At 39.6% G+C, this 16,920-nt stretch overlaps 1 protein-coding gene across 1 annotated transcript in view; it reads left to right on the forward strand.

The window, feature by feature from the left end:
- Positions 1–10,452: 10,452 nt before the first annotated feature.
- AKT1 (AKT serine/threonine kinase 1) overlaps positions 10,453–16,920 on the forward strand; it is a 56,472-nt gene continuing 50,004 nt past the window's right edge. Inside the window, exons 1-2 of the mRNA XM_065404502.1 lie at positions 10,453–10,564; positions 16,143–16,290. Of these exons, the coding sequence (XP_065260574.1) occupies positions 10,464–10,564; positions 16,143–16,290 (249 nt within the window). The 5' untranslated portion in view covers positions 10,453–10,463. The remainder of the gene's footprint in view (positions 10,565–16,142; positions 16,291–16,920) is intronic.

The following is a 16,920-nucleotide window of genomic DNA, read 5'->3' on the forward strand; positions in this document are numbered from 1 at the left end:
GGACGCAGCACTCCAACTGAGGCCTCACCAGTGCCAAGTAGAGCAGGACAATTATCTCCTGGGTCTTATATGCAATACTCCTGTTAATATACCCCAGAATTTTGGCCTTTTTTCACAGCTGCATCACATTCAGTTTGTGATGCACCATAATCCTCAGATGTTTCCGTAGTACTGCCATCTATCTTGTTATTCCCCATTTGATTTTTCCTTCCTAAGTGAGGTACTTTGCACTTGTCTTATTGAGTTTCATCCTGTTAAATTCAAACCAATTCTCCACTTTATCAAGATTGTTTTGAATTCTAATCCTGCCCTCCAAAGTGTGTGCAACCCCTCCCAGCGAGGTGTCATCTGCAGATTTTATAAGCATACGCTCAATTCCATTATCCAAGTCATTTAATGAAAATGTTGAATAATACTGGACCCACGACTGACCCCTGTGGAACCCTACTAGAGTCACTCTCCCAGTTTGACAGTGACCCATTGGTAACTACTCTCTGAGGACAGTCTTTCAACTGGTGTGCACCCACCTTATAGTAATTTCATTTAGAGCACATTTCCCTAGTTTCCCTGTCAAAGAAGGAAATTGGGGTGGTTTGGCAGGATTTGTTCTTGACAAAGCCATGCTGGCTATTCCTTATCCTATTCCTGTTATCCTCCAGGTGCTTACCAATTGGTTGTTTACTAATTTGTTTCAGTATCTTTCCCAGTATCAAAGTTAGACTGACTGGTCTATAATTCCCTGAGTCCTCCTTGTTGCCCTTTTTAAATATAAGTACTATGTTTGCCCTTCTCCAGTCATCTGGGACCTGACCTGTCCTCCAGGAGTTCTCAAAGATAATAGCTAATGGTTTTGAGATTGCTTCAGCTAGTTCCTTAAGTGCCCTATGATGAATTTCATCAGGCTCTGCCGACTTGAATACATCTGACTTATTTAAATATTCTTTAACCTGTTCTTCCCCTATTTTGTCTTCCGTTCCATCGTATTGTCTGCTATTCTTTCTCAATGTCTATCTTCCTCATGCCGATATGCAGTCCGCCCTTCATTTTACCTCACTCCCCACAGCTTTACAAATGGAATCATGCAGCATTTGTTATAAACAGTGGTCCATTGAGCGTCCCTGCCTGGTAGGCTGGGTAGTGAAGTTCTGCCTGAGGAGCAGCAGTGGGCATTGAGGGGGGAGCTTGCACATCTAGAAGGCGATAGATGCCTTTTAAAGATTAGGTACAAAAATGAATTTCCAATCAGATATCCTCTAGGGCATCCTGAGGCCTATTAAAACACAAGAAGGTCTCGGGAATTATTGCTCTGTGCCATCCATTCGCATGGCAGCCCTGGTACCCATGTGTCCAACAGGTGTCTGGATACTTATTTTGTTATATTTTAAGGTACGATGAGGCTGGGAATAAAAAACGAGCATGTTATCACAAGTTGCATCAGTCCAGAATGACAGGAGAGTGCGTTAGGAGGCCTTTTGTCTTGCCAAGCCAGTCCCAGGAGAGATTTGATTAGTATTTTCACCTCAACAATGACAGAGCCTATGATGCTTCGCTCTTTATGCTGATTTCTCCTTACAGGTCAGCAAAGTAAAGAAAGCAGCAGAAAGCCATTAAATCCTAGGCTTTGTCTACACTGGCAATTTAACTTTTGTTGCTCAGAGGTGGTAAAAAAACATCCCTCCCGCCCCCCCCCCCCCCCGAAAGACAAAAGTTTTGCCAACGAAAGGCACCGGTGTGAACAGCGCTTTGTCAGCAGAAGCTACCGCCATTCGCTGGGGGTTGAAGTTTTTTGTCAGTGGGAGAGCTCTCTCCTGCCAACAACCAGCGGCTACACTGCGTGTCTTTTAGCGGCATGGCTGTAGTGGCACAGCCGTTTGCTAAAAGGTGCGTAGTGTAGACAAAGCCCTAGACTGTCTTTTCAAGCACTTGATATGTACCCAGAAAATTTTAACACCTTCATTAAGTTGCTGCTAACGGTATTTTTATGGTAATTATTTAGGAAGGGTCAGTGCTAAGGTCTGAAAATGGTGAGCGTTGCCTTCTTTCTTCTGCTTTTCTTCCGTAACACATTCTGAAGGGGTTAACTTATTCCTTAGTTGAGAGTTCTGAGGATTTTTGGCAGATCAAGCCTGTTGGTCTAGGCATGTATAACAAGTTCGTGTCATGGTATCAGAGCATCTTACAGACAGACACAGGTCCACCATAGGGTGTAGCATCCTGGCTAGATAAGGGAGGTGGAGGAAAGGTGTTCTTAGCAGCTGCTGGTATTTGGAAATACAGTGGCAATGAAGAGTCCAAGGGTACGTCTACACTACCCGCCGGATCGGCGGATAGCGATCGATCTATCAGGGATCGATTTATCGCGTGTAGTGTAGATGCGATAAATCGATCCCCGATCGCTCTCCAGTCGACTGCTGAACTCCAGCAGTGCGAGAGGTGGAAGCAAAGTCGACGGGGGAGCTGCGGCCGTCGATCCAGCGCCACGAGGACGCGAAGTAAGTAATTTTAATTCGATCTAAGATACGTCGACTTCAGCTACGCTATTCTCATAGCTGAAGTTGCGTATCTTAGATCGAACCCCCCCCCCCAGTGTAGACCACGCCCAAGAGGATCCCAAAACTGCAAACTATTTTGATGATCAACGGGCAGAGTTCTTTGCTTGAGGTAGTGACTGTAGTTTGAGCTAGTTGTTGAAACTACCATGAACACATCACAACTGTCCTACTCTCTTTGCTGGCTTCAAATCAAGTTCATGGGCATGGTCCTTGTATTCATAGTGCTCCATGGCCTGGACCCAGGATACCTAAAAGACCATCTAAAGCTCTGGGACAAAGACTATGGTTGACAACTATGCTCTTTTGGCCCAGTGGAACTCTTATTATTGAGAGTAAAGGTTGTCCGTGTGGGAGACAGAAACCTCACCCTTTCCGCTCCAAGTACAAGGCACACTTCTTTGATCTCGCTTTCTCTAATACAAACACATAGCAACAGGCATATTTATTTTGTAAAAAAACCCTACCAAAATAAAACACACGTCTGCACATGTTTCTCCTTCTGGGGAGAGAGTGAGAGAACAAACACGTGACCAATGTGTAGTCACATTGCTTAATGCACTACTGGAAGGCTTTCAGATACTACAATGATGAGCATGGTATAAAAAGCTATATAGACTAGAATATCTCTTCCATCTTGCTCAGATTTATTTTTGTTCAACTACTTGTCATTGAGGCACTGGTCTCTGGCACTTCAAATAGAACTGGGAATCACCTGCATACTGTTGGCATTTGAGACCCAGTTATGTTATAGTCTTGTCTCTCTGAGGCTGCTCACACCTCTCTCTCCCCCCAAATCAGATTGCCCACTTTCATTTGTCTTGGATTGGAGTCTGGTAGTCTGTGAAGCATGCTTGTAGTTGGGTAAAGGGACTGCCAAAATGTATAAAGTTAACTCAGGCTTCCTTTGCAAGTATCAGATGAAGAACATGGCCCAAAATACAATTTTCACTCTGTCAGTGGGATATACACAGCTAGCAGTGGCTCAGGGAAGGTTGATAATAGCAAAAGTGGGGACAGGCTTGCCCCAGAGTGTTACATACAAACTTTTCAATTTATTTTCAGTAATTTTACAACTCCAAATGTTTGCTATTTAGTGAAATTCAACAAGGTGGCTATTTCTCTGTCAAAAACTTGTGAAATTGCAGATTTTTCGTGGCAAAACTACTCTTGCTAAAAATTACACTCTGCTGCTGCCGGAAATCTTCATGTTTTCCATTACAAAACAGCTCAGTTTTCACTCAAAGTGGTTTAATCTTCAAGAAGAAAAGGTTTTAAATGAAAATAGGGCCGTTTTCATATTTGTAATGAAATGCAAAAACTCAAATATTGAGTGTTTAAGCTTTGTTGTGAATAAGTCGCACCTCCTGCTACACATGTGAGAATAACACACTGAAGGAAGGTGGCAGATGGTATTAGAGAAGAATTTGATTTTTTCCCCCCCCCCCGAGGAAGAATAAATAAGACGGTGGGTCCGATACTAACCACATTTCTGCACAGTAGGTGCAGAAATATAAGTTGCATCTACAGTTTTGCAATCTGCAAGTCCCTCACTACCCTAGGATCAGTTCTAGACTCTCATGCTTCAGATGGAATGGGCTTTGATCCCATCACTGTCTATGAAAGCTTGTCTGAAAAGCCGCTTCTGTAAAATCAGTCTTATCTTTATTTAAAAAAGGAAAAAAGAAAAATCCTGCTTTTCCTTTGCCTACTTTACATTTTGAAATGTCCATTCATCTGTTTGTGTAGTTCAAGGATACGGTTTGGAAATTTTCTCCCATAAAATACTTGTTGGTGATTTCAATTTATTCCATCAAAACTAATGCCTAATCCTTCTGAGTATGCAACCCCAATAGATTTGCAGGATTGGATCTTTGCTTTTATTGGTAATTTATTTTGTTTTTCCTTCACTACCAAGAGAGGTGAGATAAGAGACCTTATAGCAAATAAGTGTTCATGCAGAACTTTTCTGAAATAATGTAAAACATTCCAGAGATCATGCAGGCAAATAACAAATAAGTTCTATTGCTATAAACAGCTTAGGTTAGTGGAATTCATATTGATGGTAATCTCTGATTATCACGCACATCTCCATATTAGATTATAAACCCTCCTTTAAATTATGCATCTGAAAGAGGTAATGTATAGAAAAAATTAACATGAAAATAGAGACCCTACTACAAGGAACAGATTATTTTTCCTGTCATCAAAATGTGGGTGGACTATGTTCAGTATGAGGTTTTGTTGCATTGGGTATATGACAACTGCAGTCGCCCGACTAAACTAGTAGTAGTTTTATGGGCAGGACTGTGTATCTGTGGCCAAGAATTATCAGTGTTCTGGACCTTTTGCACAAGATGATCAGATTCCAGTAGATAACTTGACTTTATCAGCAATCTCCAGGTCCAGTGAATTTAAATACCTTGCTGACTCTGGGCATAAGGTGGCATTCAGAACTCTGTTCTCACTTGCACCTTGCTATCATATGGTTAGGTCTATCCAGTAGCACAGAAAGAAGGCTTGGTATGAGACATAACATTCCTTATTTGCCTTTTCAAACCATCTCTTCTTCACCAGACTGCTCCTCTTACTGTCTGTCCTTTTCAGTTTTTTCTTTTTCATTTAAAAAAAAAATAGTGGGGAGCGAAGGATTCTTCCTTGACATTATTGGTTTAAAACGTGATGTCATTAAATAGGGAGCAGAGTTTGACACCTTCATCACAAATAATCTGGCTTTTAGCTTAAGTGCTAGGGAAGCAAATATTGTGACATTTTAGAAAGTCACTAGGATAATACTAAGTGTCTTTCAAATACAAAATGGTAATTTGCATTTGAATGCCTTGGTGTCTGTTCCTGTTAGAAACAATTTCTCTGTCCTACTTATTTTAAGACCAAACGCCAAGAAAGAATCAAGAGGTTCTTGAGAATAGTTTACATCATTTTTTTTAAACAGGCTGCAGTTTATAGTACAGACTTTGTTGCAAATGGGGAATAGTGGTATTGGTCCATTTGACAGGACTGACTGATCCTCAGCTGATATTGGAGGTGTGAGGTTTTTTTTCATAGCAGAACATACTACGTATGATTGAGATCACATTTTTATCATTGGGCCAGTAATAACTTTTTATTTATGCAGTGGTATAGGTGTGCATGGTGCTGTACAGACACATAAAAAATGGTAACCTGTCCTGAGTAGTTTGTAAAATACCACAAATTGCACTGTGTCCGATTTAAAGAGGTATTTCCTGGGTTCATTGATAAAATAAAGTCCCGGAGACTCAGCTATGTCTGGAGGAAATTGGGTAGTAACTTGATTTATTTTTTTTTAAATCTGTATGGTACAGTACTTTAGTGTAATGCAAGTTAAAAATAAAGATTTCTGCATTTTGTGATATGTGCTGTTATGATTGAGCAGGGTAATTAGACAGCATATTGTTCACCAAACAAAACACTTCTGTGTGACATACTTGAATTATAGTGGTTATTAACTGACAAATCTCTATTATTCATCTTGCTGCATGCTTTAAAGATTGCTGGATCAGCAAGCTTAACAAATATCAATGGACAGTGCTGATTTAGACGAAATGTGTTGATATTTAATTGGTCTCGTTCTCTGTATTGAAAAGCGTAGCATAGTTTGTTATGCTGAAGTTAAGTAGTTAATTTTTGTTTTTATGGTGACTTACAGAAATATTTACCTTACCTATGAATAGATATTTTCAGCTAGTATCAAGTAGTGTAGCAAGCAGGTCCATGACAAGGACGTTGACTAAATACTTGTAAAAACAATTTTTATTTAATAGTCTTTTAAAAATAATATTGAGCTTCAGGATAAACATAGCAGACAACTCATAATTTTTAATCTCATTAGCTATAGCCGGTATTATTATTTGTTTGTATTATACAGTAGTATTTAGAGGCTTCAGCAAAGATCAGTGCTTCATTGTGTTCAAACACATAGTCCCTGCTCAAAGAGAACACAGTCTAACTAGACAAGACAGACTAAAAATAGGAGGGGAAACAGGCAAAGAGAGGTAAAGTGACTTGTCCAAGGTCACACCACAGGTCAGTTGCAGAGCTGGAGGTAGAACTCAGTCCACAGTCCTATCCACTGGACCACGCTAACTCTTATCATAGTATACAGTGTAAACTACAGTTCCTTAAAAGATGGTGGTAGCTACAGGAACACATGCAGTAGAGGTGGGTGCAGCATAATAAAAGCATAACTGCATCTGTTTGTGGTGATCCTTTAAAGTTCGTTTTTCTAGGGAATGAGGAAGTGCTGTTTATCACACGAAAACCTTTCCATGACTCATTAATAAACTTTCTCTTTTCTTATTGCAGTTCTTTAGTAGGACACAGTATAACCTCAGCATGATATTAGAGAAAAAATAGATTTTCTTGTGATTAAAAAATGCAAAATGACTTGTTGAAAAGCTTATAATTTCAGCAGCAAATGAGGCATGAAATATATTGCCAGAAATACAGAACCCAAATACACTGGCTGTAAATATTTTATTTTACAGACAATGTGCTAATTAAAGGCTTGAATTTAAAATGGGGCACTCTAAGTTTTCACAATAATAAAATTTGTCTAACAATGCTAGAGTGTATACTCTTAAGAACAGAATGTATCCAGAATGACAGTACACATTACTAAATTGTATCTTACTGAAGGTGGAATCTGGTAGAAGCTTTAGTAGTAAGTAGAGATGTCGTCTTGACTTTTTTTATAGGACCTTTTGTTTACTATGAAGTTTATTTTAGAACTTTAAGACCAAATAATAGTGAGGCAGTGCTTTCAGAAAGCGCAGAGCAAGAGACTTGATACTGGAACAAGAACAGCTACATTCAAAAACTCTTCCCTTTTTTTTCCTTCTTCTTTGGTCCTTTTTGTTTTCATTTGGGTAATAGAGGTTTCCATTAGAAGGAGGAACTCTATTATAATTAGAGTTCTGCTGAATGCAATTCAGAAAACTAGGTACAAAAAATGTCTTAAAATAGCCTGAAAATCGCTACTTAACTGAACTTATTTGAGTTTGTTCAGCTTACAGCAGCTATTCTGCTATTAATGAGGATCAATGTCAGCCCCAAATTTGAAGGATCTTAAAGCTGTCTGTCATAGAACATAGGAACATAAGAACGGCCGTACCGGGTCAGACCAAAGGTCCATCTAGCGCAGTATCCTGTCTACCGACAGTGGCCAATGCCAGGTGCCCCAGAGGGAGTGGACCAACAGGCAATGATCAAGTGATCTCTCTCCTGCCATCCATCTCCATCCTCTGACAAACAGAGGCTAGGGACACCATTCCTTACCCATCCTGGCTAATAGCCGTTAATGGACTTAACCACCATGAATTTATCCAGTTCTCTTTTAAATGCTGTTATTTATTTTATAGTTCTAGCCTTTACAACCTCCTCAGGTAAGGCGTTCCACAAGTTGACTGTGCGCTGCGTGAAGAAGAACTTCCTTGTATTTGTTTTAAACCTGCTGCCTATTAATTTCATTTGGTGACCCCTAGTTCTTGTATTATGGGAATAAGTAAATAACTTTTCCTTATCCACTTTCTCCACATCACTCATGATTTTATATACCTCTATCATATCCCCCCTTAGTCTCCTCTTTTCCAAACTGAAGAGTCCTAGCCTTTTTAATCTCTCCTCATATGGGACCCGTTCCAAACCCCTAATCATTTTAGTTGCCCTTTTCTGAACCTTTTCTAGTGCCAGTATATCTTTTTTTAGATGAGGAGACCACATTTGTACGCAGTATTCGAGATGTGGGCGTACCATCGATTTATATAAGGGCAATAATATATTCTCAGTCTTATTCTCTATCACCTTTTTAATGATCCCTGACATCCTGTTTGCTTTTTTGACCGCCTCTGCACATTGCATGGACATCTTCAGAGAACTATCCACGATGACTCCAAGATCTTTTTCCTGACTTGTTTTAGCTAAATTAGCCCCCATCATATTGTATGTATAGTTGGGGTTATTTTTTCCAATGTGCATTACTTTACATTTATCCACATTAAATTTCATTTGCCATTTTGTTGCCCAATCACTTAGTTTTGTGAGATCTTTTTGAAGTTCGTCACAGTCTGCTTTGGTCTTAACTATCTTGAGCAGTTTAGTATCATCTGCAAATTTTGCCACCTCACTGTTTACCTCTTTCTCCAGTTGAATAGGATCGGTCCGAGGACTGACCCTTGGGGAACACCACTAGTTACCCCTCTCCATTCTGAGAATTTACCATTAATTCCTACCCTTTGTTCCCGGTCTTTTAACTAGTTCTCAATCCATGAAAGGACCTTCCCTTTTATCCTGTGACAGCTTAATTTACATAAGAGCCTTTGGTGAGGGACCTTGTCAAAGGCTTTCTGGAAATATAAGTACACTATGTCCACTGGATCCCCGTTGTCCATGTTTGTTGACCCCTTCAAAGAACTCTAATAGATTAGTAAGACACGATTTCCCTTTACAGAAACCATGTTGACTATTGCTCAACAGTTTGTTTTTCTATGTGTCTGACAATTTTATTCTTAACTATTGTTTTGACTAATTTGCCTGGTACCGACGTTAGACTTACCGGTCTGTAATTGCCGGGATCACCTCTAGAGCCCTTTTAAAATATTGGCGTTACATTAGCTAACTTCCAGTCATTGGGTACAGAAGCCGATTTAAAGGACAGGTTACAAACTTTAGTTAATAGTTCCGCAACTTCACATTTGAGTTCTTTCAGAACTCTTGGGTGAATGCCATCTGGTCCCGGTGACTTGTTAATGTTAAGTTTATCAATTAATTCCAAAACCTCCTCTAGTGACACTTCAATCTGTGACAGTTCCTCAGATTTGTCACCTACAAAGGACGGCTCAGGTTTGGGAATCTCCCTAACATCCTCAGCCATGAAGACTGAAGCCAAGAATCCATTTAGTTTCTCCGCAATGACTTTATCGTCTTTAAGTGCTTCTTTTGTATCTCGATCATCAAGGGGCCCCACTGGTTGTTTAGCAGGCTTCCTGCTTCTGATGTACTTAAAAAACATTTTGTTATTACCTTTGGAGGTCCCATGAGGAATGTCCATAAAATACTAAATGTGGCTTGGAAAGAAAGAAAAAAAGGACCACTTCATTTCTAAGAGATGCAGAAATAATTTTGTGAAGAAAGTGCTGTGTGTGAATGATGGTATAAGGAGTCCACTTTATGGTTTCTGGATGTTATGAAATGATCCGTACTTCTGTGGAATTGTTAGTTTAGATTGTGTTGCAGTATCTGCAGGGGTGAAAGCTGTCACCAGAGTTAACATGGGTGTCTGCACATCCATTGTCTGAGTGGTTTTTTAAGCTAAGAAGGTCCTTTTCAGAATGCCCCTCTGTGATCTGCCCTTTATAATAAGGTAATGAGGACTGGAGGTGCTTTCCTCCAGAGACTTTTGTTGATCTTTCTGTTAGCCACACGGGTCTTTGTAGAAGAAGCACTGCAAACACACTCTGCTAACTTCTTCAAAGTCCTGTGTGACTGAAGTTGATGAGGGCTTTGCCATTAACCTCAGTGGATGCCATAATCAGACCCATTGTGAACTGCCCCGTCATGTGCTCTGCTCCTGACGATCAGGGGAATGTGGGACCTGAGTTTGGATCTCTTTAGTGGCATTACACTGTACGGCTGGTCAGCTGTGAAGGCTTTCTAAATAGAACTTGATTCAAGCAAAGCTTAAATGACTATCTACTGAGCTATTTATTGGTTTCATCAGCATAGCAAACTGTCTTATGTCTCCTAAAGAAGTACTTAGAGATTTCTGTGGCTGATTAATTGCAACAGTTTGCTAGATAAGAATAAAGACAAATGATTATTTAAACCTGCTTATGTACCATGACTTTTTCTTCCTTGATTGTGGTAGAATGCCAGCTGATGAAGACAGAACGACCTAAACCAAACACATTCATCATTAGATGCCTCCAGTGGACTACAGTAATTGAAAGAACGTTTCATGTGGAGACTCCAGAGGAGCGGTATGTTTCATTCATATTTAATACATAAACTACTTGCAAAAGCAGATGTGAATGTTCAGCGCTATTAGTGCAGTCCTTGCAAAAGCTCTGATTTCTCAGGTGACATAGGTCTAGACTCTAATAGGTTTACGTTTTCAAAAGCACAAATGATAATGGATGTCACAGTTTTGGGGTGGTCCAACCTGAGAGGCCTTTGGCTTGATTTTTCAGAGGGTGGGTGCTCAGCATTTTCTGAAAACCAGGCCCCATACTAGTTGTTGATTTCCGGGCTCTCATCACATAAGAAATTAAAGGTTCTCCCACCTTGAGATTACTGGGGAGAGGTCAGCACAAAGCAAAACAAAGACCCCAGCAGAGTTGAGCTGTCTCAGCCTACTGACCCTTTTTGAGGACACCTTTTTAAGGAACAAGTTAATTGTATTGCTGCCACCTGCTAATGGGTTATGTAAATAAGATGATAAAAGTGATGACAGAGAAGTACTGTGCTGCTGCAGGAGACTTGTATTTCAGCTGTTGAAGGAAACAGAGCTAAAGAATGTATCCTGTACTCTGACTAGTGGAGAATTGATCTCTTACCTCCTGAGAGAACAGAATCCCAGCGTAGCTATTTACAGCAACTGGCTGTTTAAATATTTAAATTGCAGTTCAGCTGTTGAATTTAGATTATTCTGGTATCATTGTGGGGTATTTAAAATCCCAGTCCTCCCTATGTATGACACAGGCACAATATTTGTCTGTAAGCTCAGCACATTTTTACCTGGTTCTCTTAGCTTATTTTCTACTTAGTCTTTCATTCATTGATTCGAGTTGGTGTCATATTTGTAGCTTATGATTCTGTTATGATGACATGGGGAGGATGAAAACAAACTAAAGCAAAGAAAAGTAAATTATGTGTTTTCTTTTATTGCTTTGTAGCAAATGGCCCCCAAAGTGACTGAGACACCTTCATTTCAGGGAGATTGCATTTCAGTCTTATTTTTGTCCCTCCCAACCAATTAGGCTGCATCCAGGGTAGATAAAAATTGGATTTTTTAAATTTAAATTGGATTTTTTTGATAAAATGCTTTTTGAGGGAAAAAACCTATCTAAAGATAGTTTTAATTAAGATACATTATAGCTCAAAGATATCTCATAATGGAATAGGGATTATAAATTCTAATTCTATAGTATTAGACAATATATTCATATAATGTTTAAGAAAAGTTTTGTAAATGAGTTCCAATAGTTCATGGATTAGGGACCCAATCTTATAGGGTTCCAGGGGCTTCTGTATAGATTATTTAGGTTAATCTTTCTATCTACCCAATGGGACTCAGTGCTCAGTCTAGAAGATACCATCAGAGATGCTTAGTTTTGCAGTTCTCAAACTGTGGATTTGTGAGGTAACATGCTTGTTAACAGCAAAAATGTTTTTAAATAAATAAATAAATAATATAGAGAGGTGAGAAATAACAGACCTCAACTCTATTGTCCCTCTGCAAATTTGTGTAGACAGAGTCAATCCCTTACCTCAATCTAAAAGTGCAAAGTTTCCAAAAGTTCAATGAGTAGAAGATTGTTGGGGGCTGAATAGATCTGGACAAGGAGAAGAAGTCTGGAGATAAATGTGAGAAGCGAGGGACATATGCTTGTTTTGTTAAAATATTCTATGTTTGCTGTTGAAGAAAAAAATCCAGAATACTTAACGTTGTTTTAGTTAAATAAAACAATGTAAATGTCTGTCTGGTGATGTTCTCCTCCTAATACAGCCTGGCAAGAAAATCCTCCAAATATTAATGATTAACCTGTTGAATTGGAGATAGTTCGCCTCCCAGTGACTTCATAAATATCTGCTTCAATTACTTTTGGTAGATGAAATAACCAAACAATCGTTCATTTTCTGATATAGCTGTAAAACTAATCTGAAAAGTTTTCAAAATAAATCATGGTTTAAAAATGTATAGTGTGGACCTTCTAAAAATGAAACCTACATCCATCTCTGAGTTGTGAAGAATATGTATTAAGGTTATAACAACCAACAAGAATACACTTTTATGTAGAAAACCATGATTAAATCGAGTCTTCCTGACTAGTGATTTAAATCAATTTGATTTAAATCAAATCCACCCTGGCTGCATCACAGCCTGGGACTGCTCATACTAGTCATCTCTGCAACATACGTTTGGGAGATAGTCTAAAGGTACATCTACACTTGCGTTGGCCTGTATTATACACTCACTGCACGCCCAGCTAGCATGGGTATAAATAGCAGTGTAGACGGCTTAGGTGAATAGAGTAGAGTGCCCTACACGCCTGAACCCCAAGGTATATACTGTATGTGGTGCTCTGCATGCCCAAGCAGTGCTTTCCATATCAACACTGCCATTTTTAGCAGTGTAGCATCCTGCTGTTGGAGCCTTTTCCTGCTGCAGTGCCTGGGGAAAGGCTCCGTCAGCAGGGATTTGGAACCTTTCCCCACTCCCAGAGCCTTTCTCTGCCTCGTGTAACTATACACTGCAGTGAGTGTGGACACAGCCTGCCTTTCACTGTGGCTTCTAGCTACACGTAGCCTACATGCCTCCGCCAGTGTAGACAGGATCTAAGGGTGAAATCCTGGCCCCAGTGAAGTCAATGGCATTTCACCCACAATCAATAAAAGAGAGCTAAAATTAGACTTACAAGGAGATGTAGCTTTTGAACATCCTTTTATCCTTTAAACCCAAAAGCTGCTTTTAAGAGGGAAATGGAGAAATGTGAACACAAATGGAGGAAGGATGTTTTCTTTGTAATGGTTATTTTTAATGTTTAGAGGTGGGGCATAAAGGCAGGCATTCCTGATGTTGAAGAAAAATCTGTGCCTTTGTTCAGAAACTGTTATTCCGTGTGCAAATGTGACCTGCTTTCCCACCTCTTGGCATCTCAAGGGCCTCACCTCAAGACTCCAGTGTCTGAGGAGCTTCTGAGAAAGGGTTGATTGTGCAAGTTAAGGTTGCCTGGACAAAATCCACAGGTTTTGCTAACTTCACTCCACATCTCTTTGAGGATAGGCAGATATTCTCCAGACAGAGAATACTAAACTGGACATAATTTGCCTAAAGAAACTAGATAGGACAACTGTATTATTCAGACAGTGAAAAATTCAAGGTACTGCAGGGCGAGAGTGAGGGGTGTACAAGGTATTGCCAGTGTAGCTGCTATAGTTTTAATTAGACTTTTATGCCAGATACTCTGTCTTGCCTGGACCTTGTATTTGTTTTTTCCTATTTTATTTTTCAAATTGAAGTTCAGCTGTTTTGAAAGATGTACTTCTAAAGCTAATTTTTTCAACGGCCCTTCAAAAATGCACCTGGGAAACATATCTCCCCAAATTCTGTGTGTCTGCCTGTAAACTACTTACTGTAGCGTGTTCACTCTAGTGCATATTTGCAGGTGCAGTTGTGGAGGCGTATTTGAAAAATGTGACCCTTGGTATGTTACGATGAAGTGGACACAGCAGTATCTGCATTTTAAATATTTTTAACACTTGCTTCTTATTAGGAAGAACTTTTGAAGAAATATCAATGTAATAATGGGAGCCTGTGGTGCAGAGTCACTCCAGAATTTTAGAATTAAATGTATTAATTACTTTTCCCTGTCTAGCTGTAGGGTGGGATTTTCCAAAGTGTTCAGCATTGGTCTCTCTCTGCTCCAATTGTAGTTACTGGGAGTTTTTTTACCTCTGACTTAGTGGGAGCAGAGTTAGGCCAATGCCAAATACTTTTGAAAATCTTTTGTAAATTGGATATTCCGTGCAGTATTTATTATTATGTTAATCACAGAACATTTCACATGTAGCTGTTTCAATATTGACTAAATAGGTTGCTAAAATGTGGGTGTTGATGTTAATTGGTGAAGCAGTTTCATTCAGCAAAGATTTCTGAAATTCATCAGCTTTTCAGTGGTGTTTCCTTTGGCTTCATTCTGTTCTTTGTCAGGAATTGTGCTGTAAATACATCTAGAAAATGAAGTCTATGGAAACAGTTTAAAAGGAAGCATGTTCCTGTTTTCAGCTCTATCCTGGCTTCAGTCAGTGAATACTGCTTACCAAGTGCAAATTTTATTTTAAGGACAAAGAAGTGGGCCTGTCCAATAGGTTTGCAGGGCTTTTCACAGCCATTTAGAATATCTAACTTCCATTTTTTGGCTCTTGTCCATTGGTATCAAGAGTTTGGGTGTATTAGGGACATAGCGAGCTCATCTCCTAAGGGCTTGTCTGCAGGCCAGGGTGTGTTAATTAACCTCTTCTAATCATGACCTTTTTCCTAGTGTCTATATATTGCAACACCTTTTAACTTGACAGAGCAGGTCAAGGTGAAGGATAGGCTTTTTACCTGAGTACACCTTCACCTGCTTATTTGAAGTAGAAGGCACTGCAGTTTGTCCAGGGTAGGAAAAAGGTTGTGGCTAGACTGAGGTAAGTTAATAAACCAACTGAATCGCAATCCATTTTTCTAATGTAGGTAAGTGCTCAGTAGAAACCTCTTAAGGTTCACCAAAAAAACCCAACACTTTTTCCTTCACTGCTAATTACCACTTTTGTCAATCTGCCGATACCCAAACTTAATCCACTTTATTTTTTGTTTTGGCCTTTCTAGCAAGTTGGGAGTAGGGATGAGGGAAAATACCTGACATAGTTACAAATTTAAAATAAGCTATTGTTTGTATGCGAGTTGTTGTTTTGGTAGACTTTCATTGAAATGAACCAGAATGGCAAGAACATTCACTCCAGTAGCTTCCTACAATGTGAAATTCCCCAGAAGACACTTTCACTGCAATTGGAGTTGTCTCCAAAGGAATAGAGAGGCAGTAGTAGAGCATGCATTGCTGAAACAATTGTGGACACTTTTCTGTAACCTAGTACCTGCATCTAAGATCAAAAATACTATTTTTTAGGGGGGAGGGGGGAAATCCCAAAGCAGGGAGAGAACCAACAAAAGCAGAGATATTTTGTTAAACGCTACAGCTGTATTGTATACAAGCATTGCAACACATTTAGTGTCTTCTCTGACAGCCCAAGAACCCTGGGCAGTGTTATCTGGTAGTGGAAAACATATATTCATTTAAAAAATGGCATGTGTGTGTGATGAGTTGTCACTATGTGTCAAACTCTTGCATATTTTTGTTACAACGTACTGTGAAAAAGCGAGGGTGTGTTAAATAGCTCTGTGCTGTGGAGGTGCCTTGTAGCTTTTTGGCTTTGGCAGGCCTAATTTTGAGATGTAATGTGTGTATCCTTAGACGATGTGTTGCCCTAAAGATTGAATGTGCATTTTAGAAATTGTGCTATATATTGAAGGTCGTCGTTATTGTATTCATATTGCAGGGACTTGAGTCATCTCCTGTTTCTAAAACAATTAATAGCTGTAATAATGGATATATACATTAAAAGTGTTCTTTTGAACACCAACTTTTATGTCTAAAAACACATGGGATTTTTCACCATTCATTGAATTGGTTTGACATTATCAGATAATCACGCTTTATTCTTTTGTGACTCTTGCCGAGGCAGATGGTAATCTGAGGTCATGAATAACAAATGTCATTGCTTACATTTTCTCAGGGAAGAATGGACAAAAGCCATCCAAACAGTAGCAGACAGCCTTAAGAAACAGGAGGAGGAAATGATGGATTTTAGATCTGGTTCCCCTAGTGATAATTCAGGTGCTGAAGAAATGGAAGTTTCTATGACAAAACCAAAACATAAAGTGGTAAGTTAGTATAGCAGGATCAGTATTTTTAAAGGGAACCTTGTTACATGTGCACACCTAGCTGATGCCACAGCTCCAAGCTTTGAGTCCAGCGTCAGCTGTCAGCCAGTAATCCTTTAGATCCTGAATAATTATAAGGGAAGGAGCACTATTAGGTGTATTGAATGCAAGCCAGAGGCAGCCATTAAGACCCACTTTCCCTCTCCCCCCCCCCCCCCCCATAACACTATATTTGTTTCTGAGAAGATCCTACCCTGTAAATTATAGTAAGGCTTTTTTCTATGCCCTTGCCTCTCTCTTTCTTTCATTTGTTCCCAGAGTTGTGCCTGTGTTTTGGGAAAATGAACCAAAACAATGGACAGCAAAAGGATCATGCCTGTCAAATTGCATCATTAATGAACATGCACCATAGGCTTTGACGCTTCGTTATGCTACAAAATTACATTTATACCAACCTGGGCAACTACCCATATGCCACTCTGAACCACGGCTGCCATCAGTTTAATATGACCCCTACTAATTGGGCCCTTAGCATCTTGCCGGAGGATTCCAATAGGATGCTGCAGGTGAATTTTAAAAGGACCTCACTAGCTTAGCCAATGTGCCATGGAGGTGGTGGAGAGTTTCTCA

Source organism: Emys orbicularis, chromosome 4 (assembly GCF_028017835.1).
Source record: "Emys orbicularis isolate rEmyOrb1 chromosome 4, rEmyOrb1.hap1, whole genome shotgun sequence".
Classification (NCBI taxonomy): Eukaryota; Metazoa; Chordata; order Testudines; family Emydidae; genus Emys; species Emys orbicularis.